This window comes from Apteryx mantelli, chromosome 8 (genome assembly GCF_036417845.1).
Source record: "Apteryx mantelli isolate bAptMan1 chromosome 8, bAptMan1.hap1, whole genome shotgun sequence".
In the NCBI taxonomy this organism is placed as follows: Eukaryota; Metazoa; Chordata; class Aves; order Apterygiformes; family Apterygidae; genus Apteryx; species Apteryx mantelli.
Genome location: NC_089985.1, coordinates 40,379,462 through 40,395,260, shown reverse-complemented (window position 1 = coordinate 40,395,260; position 15,799 = coordinate 40,379,462). Strand labels below are relative to the sequence as shown.

General features: G+C 37.3%; 2 protein-coding genes and 1 long non-coding RNA gene across 4 annotated transcripts in view; 2 read left to right on the top strand and 1 right to left on the bottom strand.

The window, feature by feature from the left end:
- Positions 1-1,788, bottom strand: part of EFCAB7 (EF-hand calcium binding domain 7) — a 31,096-nt gene extending 29,308 nt beyond the window's left edge. The window contains exons 1-2 of one of the 2 annotated variants that reach the window (XM_067301346.1): positions 1,529-1,788; positions 1,311-1,381 (exon numbers count right to left, since the gene is read on the bottom strand). In XM_067301346.1, coding sequence (XP_067157447.1) covers positions 1,311-1,324 — 14 coding nt within the window. In that variant the 5' untranslated portion in view covers positions 1,325-1,381; positions 1,529-1,788. The remainder of the gene's footprint in view (positions 1-1,310; positions 1,382-1,528) is intronic. The other variant, XM_067301347.1, reaches the window with a different exon arrangement.
- A 1,017-nt stretch (positions 1,789-2,805) lies between these two features.
- Positions 2,806-15,799, top strand: part of ITGB3BP (integrin subunit beta 3 binding protein) — a 32,738-nt gene continuing 19,744 nt past the window's right edge. Inside the window, exons 1-3 of the mRNA XM_067301350.1 lie at positions 2,806-2,834; positions 5,998-6,040; positions 10,016-10,154. Coding sequence (XP_067157451.1) covers positions 2,821-2,834; positions 5,998-6,040; positions 10,016-10,154 — 196 coding nt within the window. The 5' untranslated portion in view covers positions 2,806-2,820. The remainder of the gene's footprint in view (positions 2,835-5,997; positions 6,041-10,015; positions 10,155-15,799) is intronic.
- Positions 12,306-15,364, top strand: LOC136992573 (uncharacterized). Its single transcript, XR_010884934.1, has 3 exons — positions 12,306-12,413; positions 13,289-13,398; positions 14,979-15,364. It is a non-coding gene; the product is annotated as an uncharacterized lncRNA (long non-coding RNA).

Sequence of the window (15,799 nt, the reverse complement as noted above, 5' to 3'; positions counted from 1 at the left end):
ATGGCTAATAGTGAAACATGGCCAAAATTTTAACTCTTAATCCTTCAAGTATGTGAAGTTAAAAATAATTTTACTTTTAAAATTTATTTAAATCAAATTAATAGAAATTAATAAGTTTAAAGTTAAGCATTTGCATAAACCTTTGCATAACTTCAGACCTTAAAGTACAAGGCCACTACCAGGAAAACTGTAAAAGAAAGAACGAAAAAATTATGAAATGGATTTTTTCTAAATTATTGAAATGATTCAGTGCAGTAACTAACACTGTTTGCTCACAAATGGCCAGTAAACTTCAACAGTGGCTTTCTGCTTCTACCAAAGGTGATTAAGGTTTTTAGAGGGCCACCACAGAGGGACACTAAATCGTGTTGTACTGTTGGTCTAACAGCCTCTCATATTATTTTACCCAATGTTGACTTCAGAAAATATATTCCAGTATAATAAATTGAACATCTCAAGTTCAGCAACAAGACAACGACATCATAGGGTCCCCTTCAGGACTCATTGGATTCCTACTTGGGAGGCCTAAATCACTCGCACCTTCTTGAGTTATATAGGTCTTTTACACTTGGGAAAGAAAGATAATAATCGCTTATCATGGATGAAGTACCCTATTTATAATACACAGACCGCCTGCCTGACACTTTAATATTACACTTGCATTAGAAGGACCCCATAGGGACACTGTGATGCAGTCTGGTTCCTGCAAACGAGTGTCACTATAATTAAGCACCAGTGTTACACACACAAAATGAAAATGGGTTAAAGTCAAGGAGGAAAAGAAGAATAAATGTTAATTTTCCAGTAACTAGTTTATAAAATGTGAACTCTCGTTTACAATCCTTAGACTTCCCGTTACCAAGACATTTCTTATGTTGGCTATGCTTCTGCCAAGAAGTGCTGCCAATATGTTGCTCAGAAATCCAGTGAGTGATAGTTCAGTAACAGCGCTACTCGCAGCCCCCTGGCTTAGGTCATTTTAAAATCTTGACTGGACAAATGGAGCTTTAGACAAAATAGACAGTGGGGAGAAATCCAGTCTCAGCTGACATGAGAGGACAACACAGGCTAACTGTTACTCTCCATTCTATTTCCTGTGATTTCAGCATATGAAAATCATCTTCCCAGTGGGAATTAAGTAGTACCCTCCCTGGCAACACTGGCCTTTCCTGTCACAGCTTCAAGGCGGGGAGCTCACCCGCATCCATAGCAAAAGCACAGCGACAGGGAAGATTCACACTGCTGCTACTTAAAGTTTTTGAGCCCAAATGCTCAGGCCTCACCCACCTGTAATCAGTAAACTCTCTTACCGCATGAATTTCATTATCTCTCTCTCTCCAGCTGGCGCAGGGATCTTCTCGGGCTGGATTTACAATCCAGCCTGGCACAAAAGACATTAAAATCACTTTTTTTTTTCCCTCTTCCCCCCCCGCCACCTCCCAAAGGGGATCAGCCTCGCCCACCCACCCACCCGCGAACTCCTCAGCCCTGCCCAGCTCCCGGCAGCCCGCTTTTGGCCAAGCCTCACCTCCGGCCCAAGCTGGCTTCGCACAAACCTTGCCGCGGGGGGAGCGGGGCCCGCAGAGCCGCCCCCGGCCCCGCAGGCCTGAGGGACGCGGGCTCCTCCGCCCCGGCCCGCCGCCGCCGCCGCCGCGCTCGTCCCGCCCTCGCGGGGCCGCGGCCCGCCCTCGCAGCGCCGTTTCCAGCCGGCGGCGTTTGGCCGCTGCACGGCGGCGGCGGCGCTAGGCGGGAGATCCGCAAGGCGGCGGGAGCGGCTCAAGGCGCCGCTATGTCGTAGGTACCGGGCAGGGGCGACGGGGCGGGTGACCTTGGCTCCAGGCGCCGCTCTCGGCCTCTTCCCCCGCGGCCGCAGCTCCTGCCGCCCCGGGCCGCTCGGGCGCCCCCCCCCCCCCCGGCGGGCAGCCCCTGAGGGGCGCGGGCGGCCGTTGGCGCGGCCGTTGGGCGCGCGGGCGTTGTCACAGGGGCCGCTGTGAGGCGCTGTGGAGCGGAGCGTTTCTACCCGGCAGCCTGCGGGTTCCCTACAAGCCGCCGAGTTGGTGCCCTGAGGGAAAATGTTACCCTGGGGTTATCCTGGAGAGGGGAGGAGCACACCGCGGAGGGAGGGAGGAAGGACGGCTTTCTTTCTTTCTTTCTTTCTTCTTTTTTTTCTAGCTCCCTCCTCTAATTTTTGCATGGGCCCGAGGAAGTATTGAATATGGTGGTTCTGCGGGGCAGAGCCTTGTCTGGGTGGTGTTTGGGTGGCTTTTGGGTGCCACTTTGGAAGTCCACTGGCATAGCTAATAGTTCTGTCTGTTCTCTGCTTCCCCACCTTCACATGGGGGGCTTATTTATCTCTCCACACGCCATGGAGGATAAAGCCTGCGAGGCTCTGTGGTAGGGAATGAAAAAGGGATGGAAGCTGTATGGCATGGATGGGCTGTGCTGAGTTAACACCTGGGTTTTGTGCTGCGGGCTGTTTTGGACAGCTATTTCAGGCGCTGTCTGCCCACATAACACTTATTGTGTCCATTTTCCATAAGACTTTGTCTGTTCAAATTGTTTCCTATTTGGATAAATCCTGTTCTTATCTCTCCTCTTCTTTGCAATTTATCAAGCGATGGACTGGATATAAGACTGATGTTATTTTTGTGTATCTTTGCTAATCATGGAATTATGAAGAACAATGAAAAAAATGTGTAGGGTGTTGCTAATTTTGGCACTGGCAAGGTGAGGCCATAAGATGCCATCCTGCTATCTGTCTGTAGACTTGGGGTTTTGTTTTACCTTACCACTTCTTATGCAGTTTCAAAGATAACTGTTATGTTAGATTTAAGGTAGGTTCCAACTTCTGCCAGTCTTTCTCTTGGTCACTGGAAATTAATCATGCCAGAGAATAGATATGCTAAGTTTCTTATGTAAAACATGTGCCTTGATTTTTGATATTTAAGTCTGTTTCTCACTAGTTGCATGTTGAGCTTAATTACTGTTTAAGCTGAACATGGAAAATAACCATGTATTCTTTCTGCTTTTCCAATTAATGAGACATTTTTGCTGGCAAGTTCTGAAGATGAATCAATATAAAAATACCATAGAGTTATTTTTGCAGTGAGAGCAGAAACTTAAGAGGAAGTTAACTGAGGTGGCCTCAAAATGCGTTACAATAATCCATAGGTTATTTTTTAATGAAGGGGATATAACCAAGTTGCTGATTCCATATATTCTTTTTTTTTTGAGGGGGGGGGGGGAGCCTACTACATCTGCATGAAACTGTTACCATTCCATTCATTCATAAATGAATTATGAAGGAGGTAAAGTTAGGTATATGTAGAGTTAAAAATATATATAAAAATTCTATTTCCTTATAGAAAGTTAAATTACAAAGCTAGACTCTCACTGTTGAGTAGTTCCTCAGATAAGTGGTTTCATCAAAATGCTATTCAGGTGAGTAAAGGTCTACCAGTATCAGCAAAGGACTGATAGAATGGCCTGCAATGATAGATTAACAATATGCTTTACCAGTTGTATGTAGTTCTTTTAACCTGATAAATATTATGGGCAAAATGCTCATTGCTAGGATATGCAGCTAGCTATAAACATGCACCATCATACTCTGCATATTTAAGAAAATAGAATAAGACCTGGCAGGGAATTTTTGAACCAATTCATAGGTAGGAAACTTAGATAAATAACTTGTTTTGTATTGTAATTGCATATGCATCATTTTTCTATTTCCTCTTCTTATTATTCTGACACTTGATTCTACTCCAGAGCCAGGGTAAGGCTTATCCAGCCATGTGAAAAAGATAAACTAAACTAAATCTGGTGCTCTTCCTCCATTGCATTTCCTAAAATACTTTAGGAACTTTGCTCGTACTATGGATGCATGTCTAGGTTTTTCTCCATGTTCATCTTTTGAAAGATCTGAGAGAAAAGCCTTTGGCCAATTGGGTCTTCATGTTAGATGTCAGGATGGATTGTGTTCCAGTGGTCTTAGCCAGGGAGCAAGTGTAGACTGAGCACAAATTTTAACTTATTTTGAATGAATAACAGTTGTCCAGAGATTTTCCTGCTCCCATTATGGCATCAGAGAGGGGATAGCTAATAACAAGCCAGTGAGCAAAAACCAGACTGCTGGGTAGGGTGGAATCTGACTCTTCCTCAGGGAAAAGTGGGGCTAAGTTGACCTCATAAAGCCAAAATTGTCCCTCTACAGCTCCTTCCAATGGTGAAGTATTTGCCTGGAATGAGGCTGCCTCTGGCCCCATAGCTCAGAGTATTTGCAGGGGTTCCGCAGGCCAGCAGAGGGAAATCTGGGCTGTCTGCGGCTCTGCTGCTGTATGCAGTATTTGACAGACTTTAAATAACATAGTCTTGACCAGTCCACAACTTTTTCTCTAAGAATTTTTCTAAATGTTTATAATTTAGTCAGATTTTCATGTAGTTTCTCATTTATCTTCATCCTAAAGCTATGTTGAGTCCAGATTCTGCTTTACTTCAGCTTCCAGCTTCTTTTGAAGTCCGTCATAAAAACTTCCATCATAACATGCCTTAGTATAACATGCAAATGCATTGGCCCCTAGAGCACCCTTTCAGAGTAGGTGTATTAATAAATATAATGTTTCTCTGCTGCCACTGGGGTGGAAGATGTAATGGAGTCTGCATTCCTTAAGCAATATGGGTTGCTATTTAAAAAAGAAATACATTGTAAAGAATTCCATCAAACTGTTACAGCTTTAACTGCCCTTTGGAAAGAATTTCAGTCACTTTTTTATATAGGAAAATTAAATGTTACCTGTTTACTTGGCTTTTTGAAGATAGAATATTTCTCATCCCCTTTTTAAAAAAGAGATAATTGTAAAAAAGTATTCACATAACACGATTTCCTGAGTTATATTTCAAAGATTTGTTTTCATTCCACTTTTTTCAAATACTTTATTTTGCACTTTTGGAATGGTAAGATAAATTAAAAGAGGATATGTTCGGAATGAGGTCATCTTAATTACTTGCGGGACAAAACATTCTTTTCTGAGAAGAAAACTGCACTAAGTTCTTGAAATATGATGTATTATATATGTTTAATGGAGACTGTCTTTATAAAAGATTTTTTTTTAATTTTCCTCATTGTTTCATATAATGCTTTAAACTGTTGTTAAGATTTAAGAATGTGCTTAAAAAGTTTCGGTTGTCTCTGGGAAAAATAGTCTTAATTTATGTTGACCTTTCTTTCCTTTGAGTATTTAGTCTGCATTCAATAAAATTTTGATGACTGCTCTTTAGAAGACAGCTGTACCATATAAAGTATTATAAATATTCAGCTTTCCTCTCCTAGCGTTGCCATTAACAGCTGGGCATCCAGTTCAGCAGAGCAGATTTTGCAGAGAGAGCTTGGCATGTTCCTGAATCAGTATAGTGAAGAAGAGTAGAAACTATTTTCTAATGGTTTGGGGACCTGTAAAGACATAGAGCATCTGTTCCCCAGTTAAGTCATAGTCTGGTAGCACTGAATCATGTTAAGAGCTAAAATGATGGGAAGAACTACTTTTTTCACCTTGGCTGTACCTGTGTTTTAAATGCCTAATACATTATTTCTACTAATGGCAAAATAATTTCAACACTTGCTCAGAAGGTATGTAAATGATAATGATCTTGTATTTTTTTTTCTTATTTGTAGTCTTTGAGAAAGAGACAAACATACATTTTAATAGAGTCTTGTGCAATTTCACTTCAGTGTCTTAATTTTATTTGTGGTATAAAGTGGAGAATTGGATTTTCTTATGCAAACACTTTATCCTTCTAAACAAGCAATGTTTTTATTACATAGTATTTTAACTAGCTATATATTTGCTTTAGATGACATTAGTTTTCCTATATAGTGTAAAAAATGTAATGCATCTATGAGAAGGATAAATGACTTTAGAATTACTGATTATAGACCTTACTACCAGAAATCTTTGTGTCTAGATGATCATAAAACTTGTCCATATCTTTCTCTTGTAGAGTTAAGAGAGCACTAAAGTTGGACACTGTTAAAAAAGATAATGTAAGTATTCTATCTTGTGTATGGAATCATCTGGGGGAGATATATATTATAGATGTATATATACATTTAGAGAGAGAGAGATAAAATGATATTTCATTAGAGCTGTGTTTATAATGTCACAGATTGGATGTTGTCTAGAAAAATCTCAACAAGGCACAAAATTATTGCTGAAAATCTTAGAATAAAATTTATTGTGTTCCATTTGTCATAGAATTGCCTGGCTTTAAATAATGTATGTTTGCATGAATGGGTTGAAAATAACAGGAGAAATATGCATGTTTTTATTACCTTCACTATTTACCCAAGAGCTGAATGAGTTAGGATCCTTGGTGAAATCATTTATTAGAAATTAGCTCCATTATACTGGAAGCAAATGTTCTGCCATGTAATTGTACATGTAACAATATGGAATTATGATAATGCTGTAATCTGCATATTATAAACTCCAAAATTGAAATGAAAACATTAAAGGCGTTTTCATGTCAAGGATATAATTACCTCCCTCAGCTAATCTGACATAATGAAACAATAAAATACTAACACTGCAATGAATTTCACCACAGTTATCACAATAAAAATAAAATTGTACTGTTGCTATTATTTTTTGTAAATGCAGCTATAGTATATTCCCAGTACCCGCATGTCATGACATATGTCAGTTTATTATCTACTCCTACCAACAGTGGGTGTTGCTACAAACACCAATACAGAGGAGCTTTGTAAGGTTGGTAGTGTTTAAGGGAAGGAAAAATTTGGAAAAGTATATAAAGAGAAATAGCTAGTCAGTAAATGAGCTTCCAATAAATTTCCACATCTATGTCATTTTAGAGAGATTTGTTTATATGCAGTACATATTTGGAGGTCTCACTGGGTATTTAGCAAACTAGAAACTTGCAATTTTAAAAATTTGCTAGATACTTTTTTTAATTTAAACAAAGGTGGCAAAATACCGCAGTGGCACTAAAAAAAAATCATTAGCAATTTAATTAGCAGCTTAGTGTACCATTACCCAACTTGTTCTGCTCAGAATGCAGCTGTGACTGTAATTTTGCATCTGTTTCTTGGGTTGTAGTAACATTTTTGTAGATGAGTGGTCCAGCTGAAATTATACCCAGTTCTTTTTCTGCCTTAAAACTGTTTCTCTTCCTTTCTTCCCCTCTTCCCCCCCCCCGCCCCGAAATACCCTGGAATTTTGGTGAGGTCAAGAACATGATAGAGGCTGTAACAAAAACAATCATTCACATAGATAACAAGAATATGCATATTTATGTAGAAATGAGGGGGGGAAAAAAAGAGTATTGTGCTTCAGGACATTTAAATCAACTGCTAACTGTCTGAAATTGAGAAGAAAACTTCTGTGAGTTACATAATAGTCCATTATACTTGTAAATACAATTCATATTCCTAGTTTTATATTTACTGCCTCTGTAAATGTATACTTTTAGGAACAGTTTTTTCATTATAACACCTCATCAGTTTAAAATTAATTATATAAAATTAATATTTTCTGTCAGTAATTTATGCAATAATGAAATTTAATTTCCAGGACTTGGATTCCTAGTGGGTTGTAGTGGCTTTAAGTCACTTCTGTGTTTGCAGCTTTGGGATCTGAATTTGATCCTGATATGACTTAGGGCTCTTACAAGTGTTGCATAGTGAATCTCATTATTGCCATTAAAAATATCGTTTCTTCCACCTGACCACCCCACTTCTGCTTTTGAAATCTAAAATTGGTATAGTTAAATTTTCCAGGGGATGTTTGTGAGAAACCTTAACCTATGAGAGAGAACGTAAAAGAATTTTCTTTCCATGCTGTGCAATATTCTTGACTCAAACCTCATTGGCTCACAAACAAGGCCCCAGTAGACCCTTCTCCCAGATCATGCAAGCAATTTCTGTGCTGAGAAATCCTAACTAGGCTTGAAGAAAATTTTTAGGTCCCCTTTGTTTTATCTGGTTTAAAAAGGAAGGAGTAGTACGAGGATCTTCCTCCAGCAAAACAGGGCAACGCATGATTCAGGATGAAAAGGGAATGAATGAGCGATTTGACATCGCAGAGGAACTGTCAATAAGCAAAACGCAAATATCGGGTGGTTTAGTTTTTTCGACTTGGCTTAAGTACCATGGGTTCTTTAATGAATATGAAGTGAGGATCTGGATTTTATATTTTACTCATGGTATTGAAACAGTATAAATATGCTTACCTACTACATTTTTTCTATCAATATATGGAACTTAAAGAGATTACAGAATAATCATGTTTAATAAAACTTCCAGTGAAGAAATACTGTATGAAACTCAGTGACTATTATGAGTGACATGAAGAAGACAAATGATACATAATCAATTTTATGGAGAGAATGAGGCTTAAGCTGATAGAAAAGGCTAGTTCTTTGGGAGGTGGGTCATTCCTTTGCTTCCTATAGCTGCAAATAAACAACCTTGCTACAACATTTTAAAGACTCAGGGTTGTAACAAATTAAAAGCTGAAGAAACTTCCAAATGAGTTTCTCTGTGGTATTTGCTTTTGGTGGTACAGTATTTCCAAAGGTAAAAAGTCATCAAATTTTAGAAAGCAGTGTAGCTGTATTGCTGTGTTTATAATCCCTTCTCTAAGCCCTTGAGAAAATGTTGAAAGGGAGTGGAAAAAGTGGTCTTGGCCAAAATGTCCTTTATTGTTTGCATAACAGATGTTAATACCATGAAATCAGTTGTGCACTACCTGTGTTCGCCACTTTGGAGGGGAGCAGTCTTGTTTGGAAGCCGTAAGTTATTTGCCTGGTGACTTGATCTCCTTGAAATGAAAAAGATAGGCAGAAAGGGAATGTTGCCATTTTCAAGCTATGTTTTCCAGCTTGTTACAAGTTGTACCTTTCTGCTCCTTTGTTTAATTATTGGATCAACTGGTAACATTATATCTTATCAGTGTAGGTCTGGTAGTATGTGTATTGCTTAATACTTAAAATTCAGTTACGTACAAAATCCCCTGGTGACTAGATCAGTAGTTTCTGAGAGTGTAAGCTGCTGCTGACCCCAGTGGAGTCACCTCTAAGTGTGTTTGGTTTCTTTGCATGTTTCCTTTTTGATACAGTTATTCATGATGTTACTTGAAACTGCCAGACTTTCCTGGTTGGAAGCAAGTTGTTGCTTGAGCTGAAGCCCTTGATGTGCAAACAAATGTTTTTTCTGGGTGTTAGTGTAATGGAATTACAGGTTCTTGGAGTTGCAATTCAGCATCCAATCTACAGAGTAAACTGTGCCCCAGAGAATCCCAGTTAATATTTCAGAAATACAGACTCATTTTTCTGAAATAACTTCTCTGCACAATCCTTTTATATCATTTAAACATACTGAAGCCTTAAATCAGAGGGGGAAAAAAATGTGGTTTTAATGGACTATTTGGGGGAGAGGCTAATTAACACTTGTTTAGAAAATCATTACGATAAGTATTATTAATTATATATTATATACATTATTATTATTAATTATAATAAGTATCACTTGATAGAATTAAAATCTAAAGATACTTGCTCTTAGCTGATGTTTCAGGAGTTAAGTTTCAGCACTGTAGGAAAAATAATGCCAATTTTTTATGACTGTTTTTCCAAAAAGTGTTTATGTCAGAATACTAAATCTCTGGAAGACACTTTTTTTTTTTAACTGGGAGGCTAGAGATTGAATGGCTTAATTTTTGTGTAAAACTAATGTTTGTACATACAGTCTGGGCTTTCCATAAATGGAAGTATATAAAGTTAGGAATTACTTAGAAAATCTGTTACCAAATAATAAATGTTCAGAGAAGCCTTGACTGGTTTGGGGTGCAACATGTAACTCTGCTGTTAGGAAGGGTGGAGGCCAGAATGTATTAGTTTATAAAAGAAGAGTTTGCAACTATTGTGGGTTCAAAGGGATATAGATGCTCTGTTTTCTTTAGCCAATACTTATCTAGATTCTTTTTCTTTTACTGCATTTTAGCCATCTGAAGCAACACCCTTGAAGACCAAAAAGAAAAATCTAAATTCTTACTCACCGACAACAGGAACGTGCCAAATGAGTCCATTTTCATCTCCCACAAGTCATAATGTACAAAATCTCAAAAATGGTCTATCAAATGGTTAGTTGAACATTCTGTCTTTCTTACTGCAACACTTTTCTGGTTATTGGCTTGATTTAGTAATTTATGTCTCATGTGGTATGTTTGATTTCTTTTTCCTCTTAAAGAATTTTGATCTTTTTTGGTAAAGCTAATGTAGATCTTTAGAGCTCATGTCTTTTTCAATATAAATTTGGGGGGAGGGGGGTTATAATGATCACTATGAAGCAAGTTTTGCCTTTTGTTGATCAATATCAAAAGTATGTTTGACTTTGGCTCAGCAAAAAAAATCCGGAACTGGCATTTTTGGCAGTAATTCCATTAATTCCTCTAAAGTTAGGTATGTTTATGCTAGCAATGTCCTTTACTTTCTTTCTCAGTCCCAGCTTTCATTTACAGAACTGGTATGTGCTACTGACAGCGGGTTTGGTTTTTTCTTTGGATTATACAGGGAGATGTTCTGAGGTTGCTGTGTGCTACTTCAGATCATTGTAAGGAAGTCTCGTCTTATCCGTTTGGAAGGCCATGCCATTGATTGTTTAGCATCCATAGTTGCAGTCTGGCTGGACTCTGTCTTGCAGTCAGGAGAGCTGGAAATACTGACAGGTGTAGCTGTTTGACAGTAAAATAAATAAGTATATGTGTATACACACACAATTTCTCAATTATGAGTCTTTATGAATTTTGAAAGTTACTTTGATGTTATCAGATCAAAGATAAAATAGAACCTCTCTACCTTCTTTTTGTGTAAGTTTTTAACCGTTGTTTTTCATAGTAAGGCACTTTAAGGCTCTTTTTGATTGAGCTAATATAGCACTCAATATCATTAGCTCTCAGAAAAAAAATACCTTTTATAATTATATTATTTTCAGTTCTTTTTAGGACATGTGTCCATTCAGTTATACAGTCATAGTTTCTGAGGTAAACAAACTATGAATGCTCCAGAAGTATGTCTTCAGTAGACTAACCTTGCTTTTATACATGTATAGGTTGGGTTTTTAAGGGTTAAGGAACCACTAGATCATCTGGTGTGACTTTCTTTATTTAAAAGAAAAAAAAGTTTCCTGAGCTCAATAGCTTTTGTTTCCTAGAAAATGGTTAAGTCTTGATTTGAAGACTTCAAATTACTAAAAAAATAAATAAATAAAAATAAAAAATCCATTACTTCCCTTGTTAGTATGTTCCTTGTTCAATTACCTTCACTATTTAAAAAATATATATATATTTCTCCTGTCTTATTTGAATTTGTCTGGCTTTAATTTTCAGCCATCAGTTCTTGTTATGCCTTTTTGTTGGGTTAAAGAGCTTTTTATGCCCCATATATTTTGGAATTTATGTGCAGTAATTGAGTCCTCACTAACATTCATGAATTATGATGAGTAGAAATATTCAGAGCAGGATAGAATAACCACTGTTTGAAATTTATCTAGATGTCTGGAAATTTTTGCACTATCTATTGCACCATATGCTCCCATAATGGATCCGCAAAAGCGGATAGTTTTCTTTTGTTTTTTTTTTCCTTCATAAAATGGGGAATTCTTTAAAATGAATGCAGTCAAGAAATGTTGGGATTCTGTCAAAACTAGAAATGAAAATTACTTGATGCTTGTAAGCTCCCATAGATATCACTGGTTATGTGCTGAATCTTCTCCTTAGAGTTTAAATCAAGTTAGATAGCAGTCTAGCCCCACTGTTTTTTGGACTCTCCTCTGACTATGGAAAGTAACTTTTCTAGTGACCAGTATTGTGACTTAGTTTGTTAGGGAACTTTTAGTTTTGACATGTAAATTTACATCCACTTTATTTTTCTGCAAAGAGAAAGATATTTTCAAAGTATTTCCAGGTCAGATGTCTAGGGCAGTCTCTTCATAAGTAATAAAATTTTATGTTTCCACATAGTAATGCCTATACCAGTCTCAAGATTTGATGGTACTTCCTGCACGACCTGAGGAACCTATGGTTTATGGGTGGGATTTTTTTTTTCCCTCTCCTGCTAAATATGAATTTCTGTTCATCCTGTATAAAGAAACACTTCAAGAAGAAAGGTTGTCAAGAGATTGCTCCATCAAATCAGAGATATGGCATGACCTGAGGAACCTATGGTTTATGGGTGGGATTTTTTTTTTCCCCTCTCCTGCTAAATATGAATTTCTGTTCATCCTGTATAAAGAAACACTTCAAGAAGAAAGGTTGTCAAGAGATTGCTCCATCAAATCAGAGATATGGCTGTTGTTAGTCCAGTCAGATGATATGCCCATGCTGGCACCAGTCATGTCACAGGTCAGTTCTTTTTCCATAGTTTGGTTTATTATTTTGTCATGATGTGACATCCTACATTTGCACGCAGAATGGAGCAAGAAGTAATCAGATTCAAGCAAAACGACTGTGGAGGTTAAACCGGGCAGATTATGATCACTGAATTAAGATTGCCTGTATCCTGAGGGAAGAATCAAATTAGAACAATCTATGTCCCCATTGACTACAATCTGATGCATTAAGAGGAGCAAGCTTTCTATTATAGTGTTGGCACATCACAAAAGCAGTTCTGAAAACACTTCTAATTTCTTAATATATAAATGCAGATTTAAATTTTGTGGCTATCTGCAAAATATGAAACTGTACCTCAGCCTGACTTAATATCCACCTGTGCTTTAATACTTACCTCTTTAAAAGGGTTTTGAAATTGTATGTCATGGTAGAAGTCAGATATGAAATTAAAAGACTATGGCTCTTTAAATATGTTCCCCTAAATAGCCCTACATGGATGCAATTAGCTTCTTTAATGGCTCTTTCCTTAACTTTTAGTCAAATGCCTTTTCTGGACAAAACTCATGATAAACCATCAGTTAATAAATAAATGTTTAAATGCACTGCAACTTTAAAACTTTTTTGGCAGCTCTACGCTTGTATTATATGCCTTATTTCTTATGTAAAAGGAAAAAAGGGGGCCAAATGCTTTGGACTAAAATGCCTGTCTATTGGGATATCAATGGGAAAGGTGAACATGTACTGTATTCATACTGGAATTAAATATGGACATAAGGGAATGTTCTTTTTGCCTATAAAAAGACTGATCACGTGTTCATAGCTGACATTTAGATGGATAATTATTTGGTAATATAGCAGTAGCCATCTTTTTTCCTCTGTTCATATAGCTAGAAGATGGTGGTACGGACTTCCTCTCATATCACAGATTTCAAGCTGTTCTTTAAACCCACCATTTTTCTTCTCCTTCTGAAAAGACACTTTTATTTCAAGTGTTCAGGTATTTTAATGGATGATGCATATTACTTATACGTGAGGTGACAGAGTGTAACCCATATTCTATTTTTCTATGACCAATATGTAGGAACACAACAGAATGAGATTTTATTGCAAAATGAACGCCATTAGCTATAAAGACTTATTTTACAGTGTGTGAAGTACACAAAGTTGCATGTGTAAATGTACCTTCATTGGGGAGACAGATGGAAGTTATTTGTCCTATGAACATGACTTTCTTTTGAATAATGGTGTGCAGGAGTGCCTCAAAGAAGACTAAATACCGAGAGAATGCTAAGATTGTTCAAAAATAGACACTTATTTTACAGGAAAACCTGAACCACCCCTATTGTAAGATAGTTTGCCTTTATGGTGTTGCAGTGTCCTGTTGGGCTGCCTGATAATTTATATATTCATTGGTAAACTACCCAAAATCCCACAGTCCATTTATGAAATAAATGCTTAAAATAACAGAATATTAAATCTTCACTAGTTCCTCATCATTGTTGGCCAGTATATTTTTAAGATTTCTTTTAAATGAATTTACTTATATCCAAATCAATCTGGGATTCAGCCCTTCTGTAGTACTGGCCTAACAGTAATTTCAGTTTGATAATTGATGGCTGATTTAAATGTAAGTTCTAAAGTACTTAGATTTAAAATGAAATCTTTTGGGGTCTTAACCTTTAGCTACTGTAGTGGAACAGCTTAAACTTTTATAGCACCTTGTCATTCTGAGGAATTTCTAAACGTTTTACAAAATATTAAAATTAAAACTTAATCCATCCTTGAGTGCTGATACTTACATGTAATAGTTTAAATCTAGCAAGAAGAAATCAAAGTGCTTAATACTTAGTGTAGTCTCTCTTTTGCAGCCTGATGTTACAAAGGAGACATGTTACAGTGAAGGGTGAAAAGCACCTCACTGCAGAGAGTCTTTTCTAGAATTAATGCATTTGTTAAGCCCACAATAAAGACCTATTGTAGTTCCCTCCAAGTCTTTCCCATAGGGCTGAATTTCAGTTTACAACTGTCCCAATATGAAAGATTTGTAAGAAAATATTTGTATCGGTTGAAGGGATAGTGGGGATGAACTAATTGAAAATGCTTCTTTGAGAACTTTTTGGGGACCAGAAAAAAGATCTTTCTTTGGACAGGTGAGTATAGTCTTGATTGGCTGTAGGTACAACGAACTCCAAAGCTGACTGACCTGTATGCAATTCGAAGTCTCTAATTGTTGTTGGAACACTAATGACCTCATAGTTTAAGAGGAAAACATCTATGAAAAAAAATGAATGAGTGCATGAATTATGCCCTGCCCTCTTCATATGTATGCATACACCACCACCATTTTCTTAGTAAATATCCGATCCAAAAGAATTCAATTGGTTGCACAAGAGGATAGAACTGTGTCAGAAAAGGGGAACTCTTACATTGCGATAGAAAATGAGAGATTAGGTGTGTGACTGATAATGTTGGGGGGGGGGGGGCGCAGATTCCAAAGCTGGAAGTTACAAAAGTTCTACATTATATGATGTCTTCAAGTTCAGCCACAACTGAACAGAAACCATTTCTTCTATTCAGATGTGACCTCTTTATAGCTGGAACCTAGACAAGCATAACATCTGAAGTGTTGGAAGGTGACCATATAGATTGTGTGAAGCATAATACCATCAACAGTTATGGCTACGCCAGTTCCAGTAGATTCATCAAAGACTTCTGGACTGTGGGATCCTATCAAGTTTTCATTAATCATTTTGTACAACCTTTAATTGTCTGGGAATTAAATTTATTGTTGTAGTATTAATGCTCTGAATAATTTTGTGTGAGATCTGCATCTTAAAAGTTTTCAATAATCTTCCTGAAATCTGACTTAATAGCATAGGCTGTCTTTTAAAATATTTCTTTAAGTAGTAGCTAGAAGGGATACATTTTTTTTCCTGCTACTGCATTGCCCTCCTGATTTGCTAATTGGAGGGCAAGCAAAATTGACAAGGTAATGTACTGATTTTAAAAACAGTAGTAACTGATACACCAGATAAACTTTTAATCTGTTTTGTTCAAATATGATTTTTGTCTGAATTGTGTAGGCAGTGATAAATTGTGCAAGTAAATGGAAAATTAGAAAGGAACTAATGTTTTTTTGTGATCAGATGTATGTTGTGTATACTCTGCATTATACATGCAAGGTCTTTGTAAATGGCTGTTGAACCACCTTGAATAGATGGCAGCCAGTGAGCCGGAGACTTTATTTAGTGCTGCACTAACTTTCTTAATCTTGCCAGCTTCACTGAAAACATCTCTCCTACCCCCTGCTTTGGGAAAGCAATCTTTGTGTTAGATGCTTATTTTGGAATCTGATCATTTAAGAATGCTCAAACTACAGTGACAAAAAGCATGCAGAT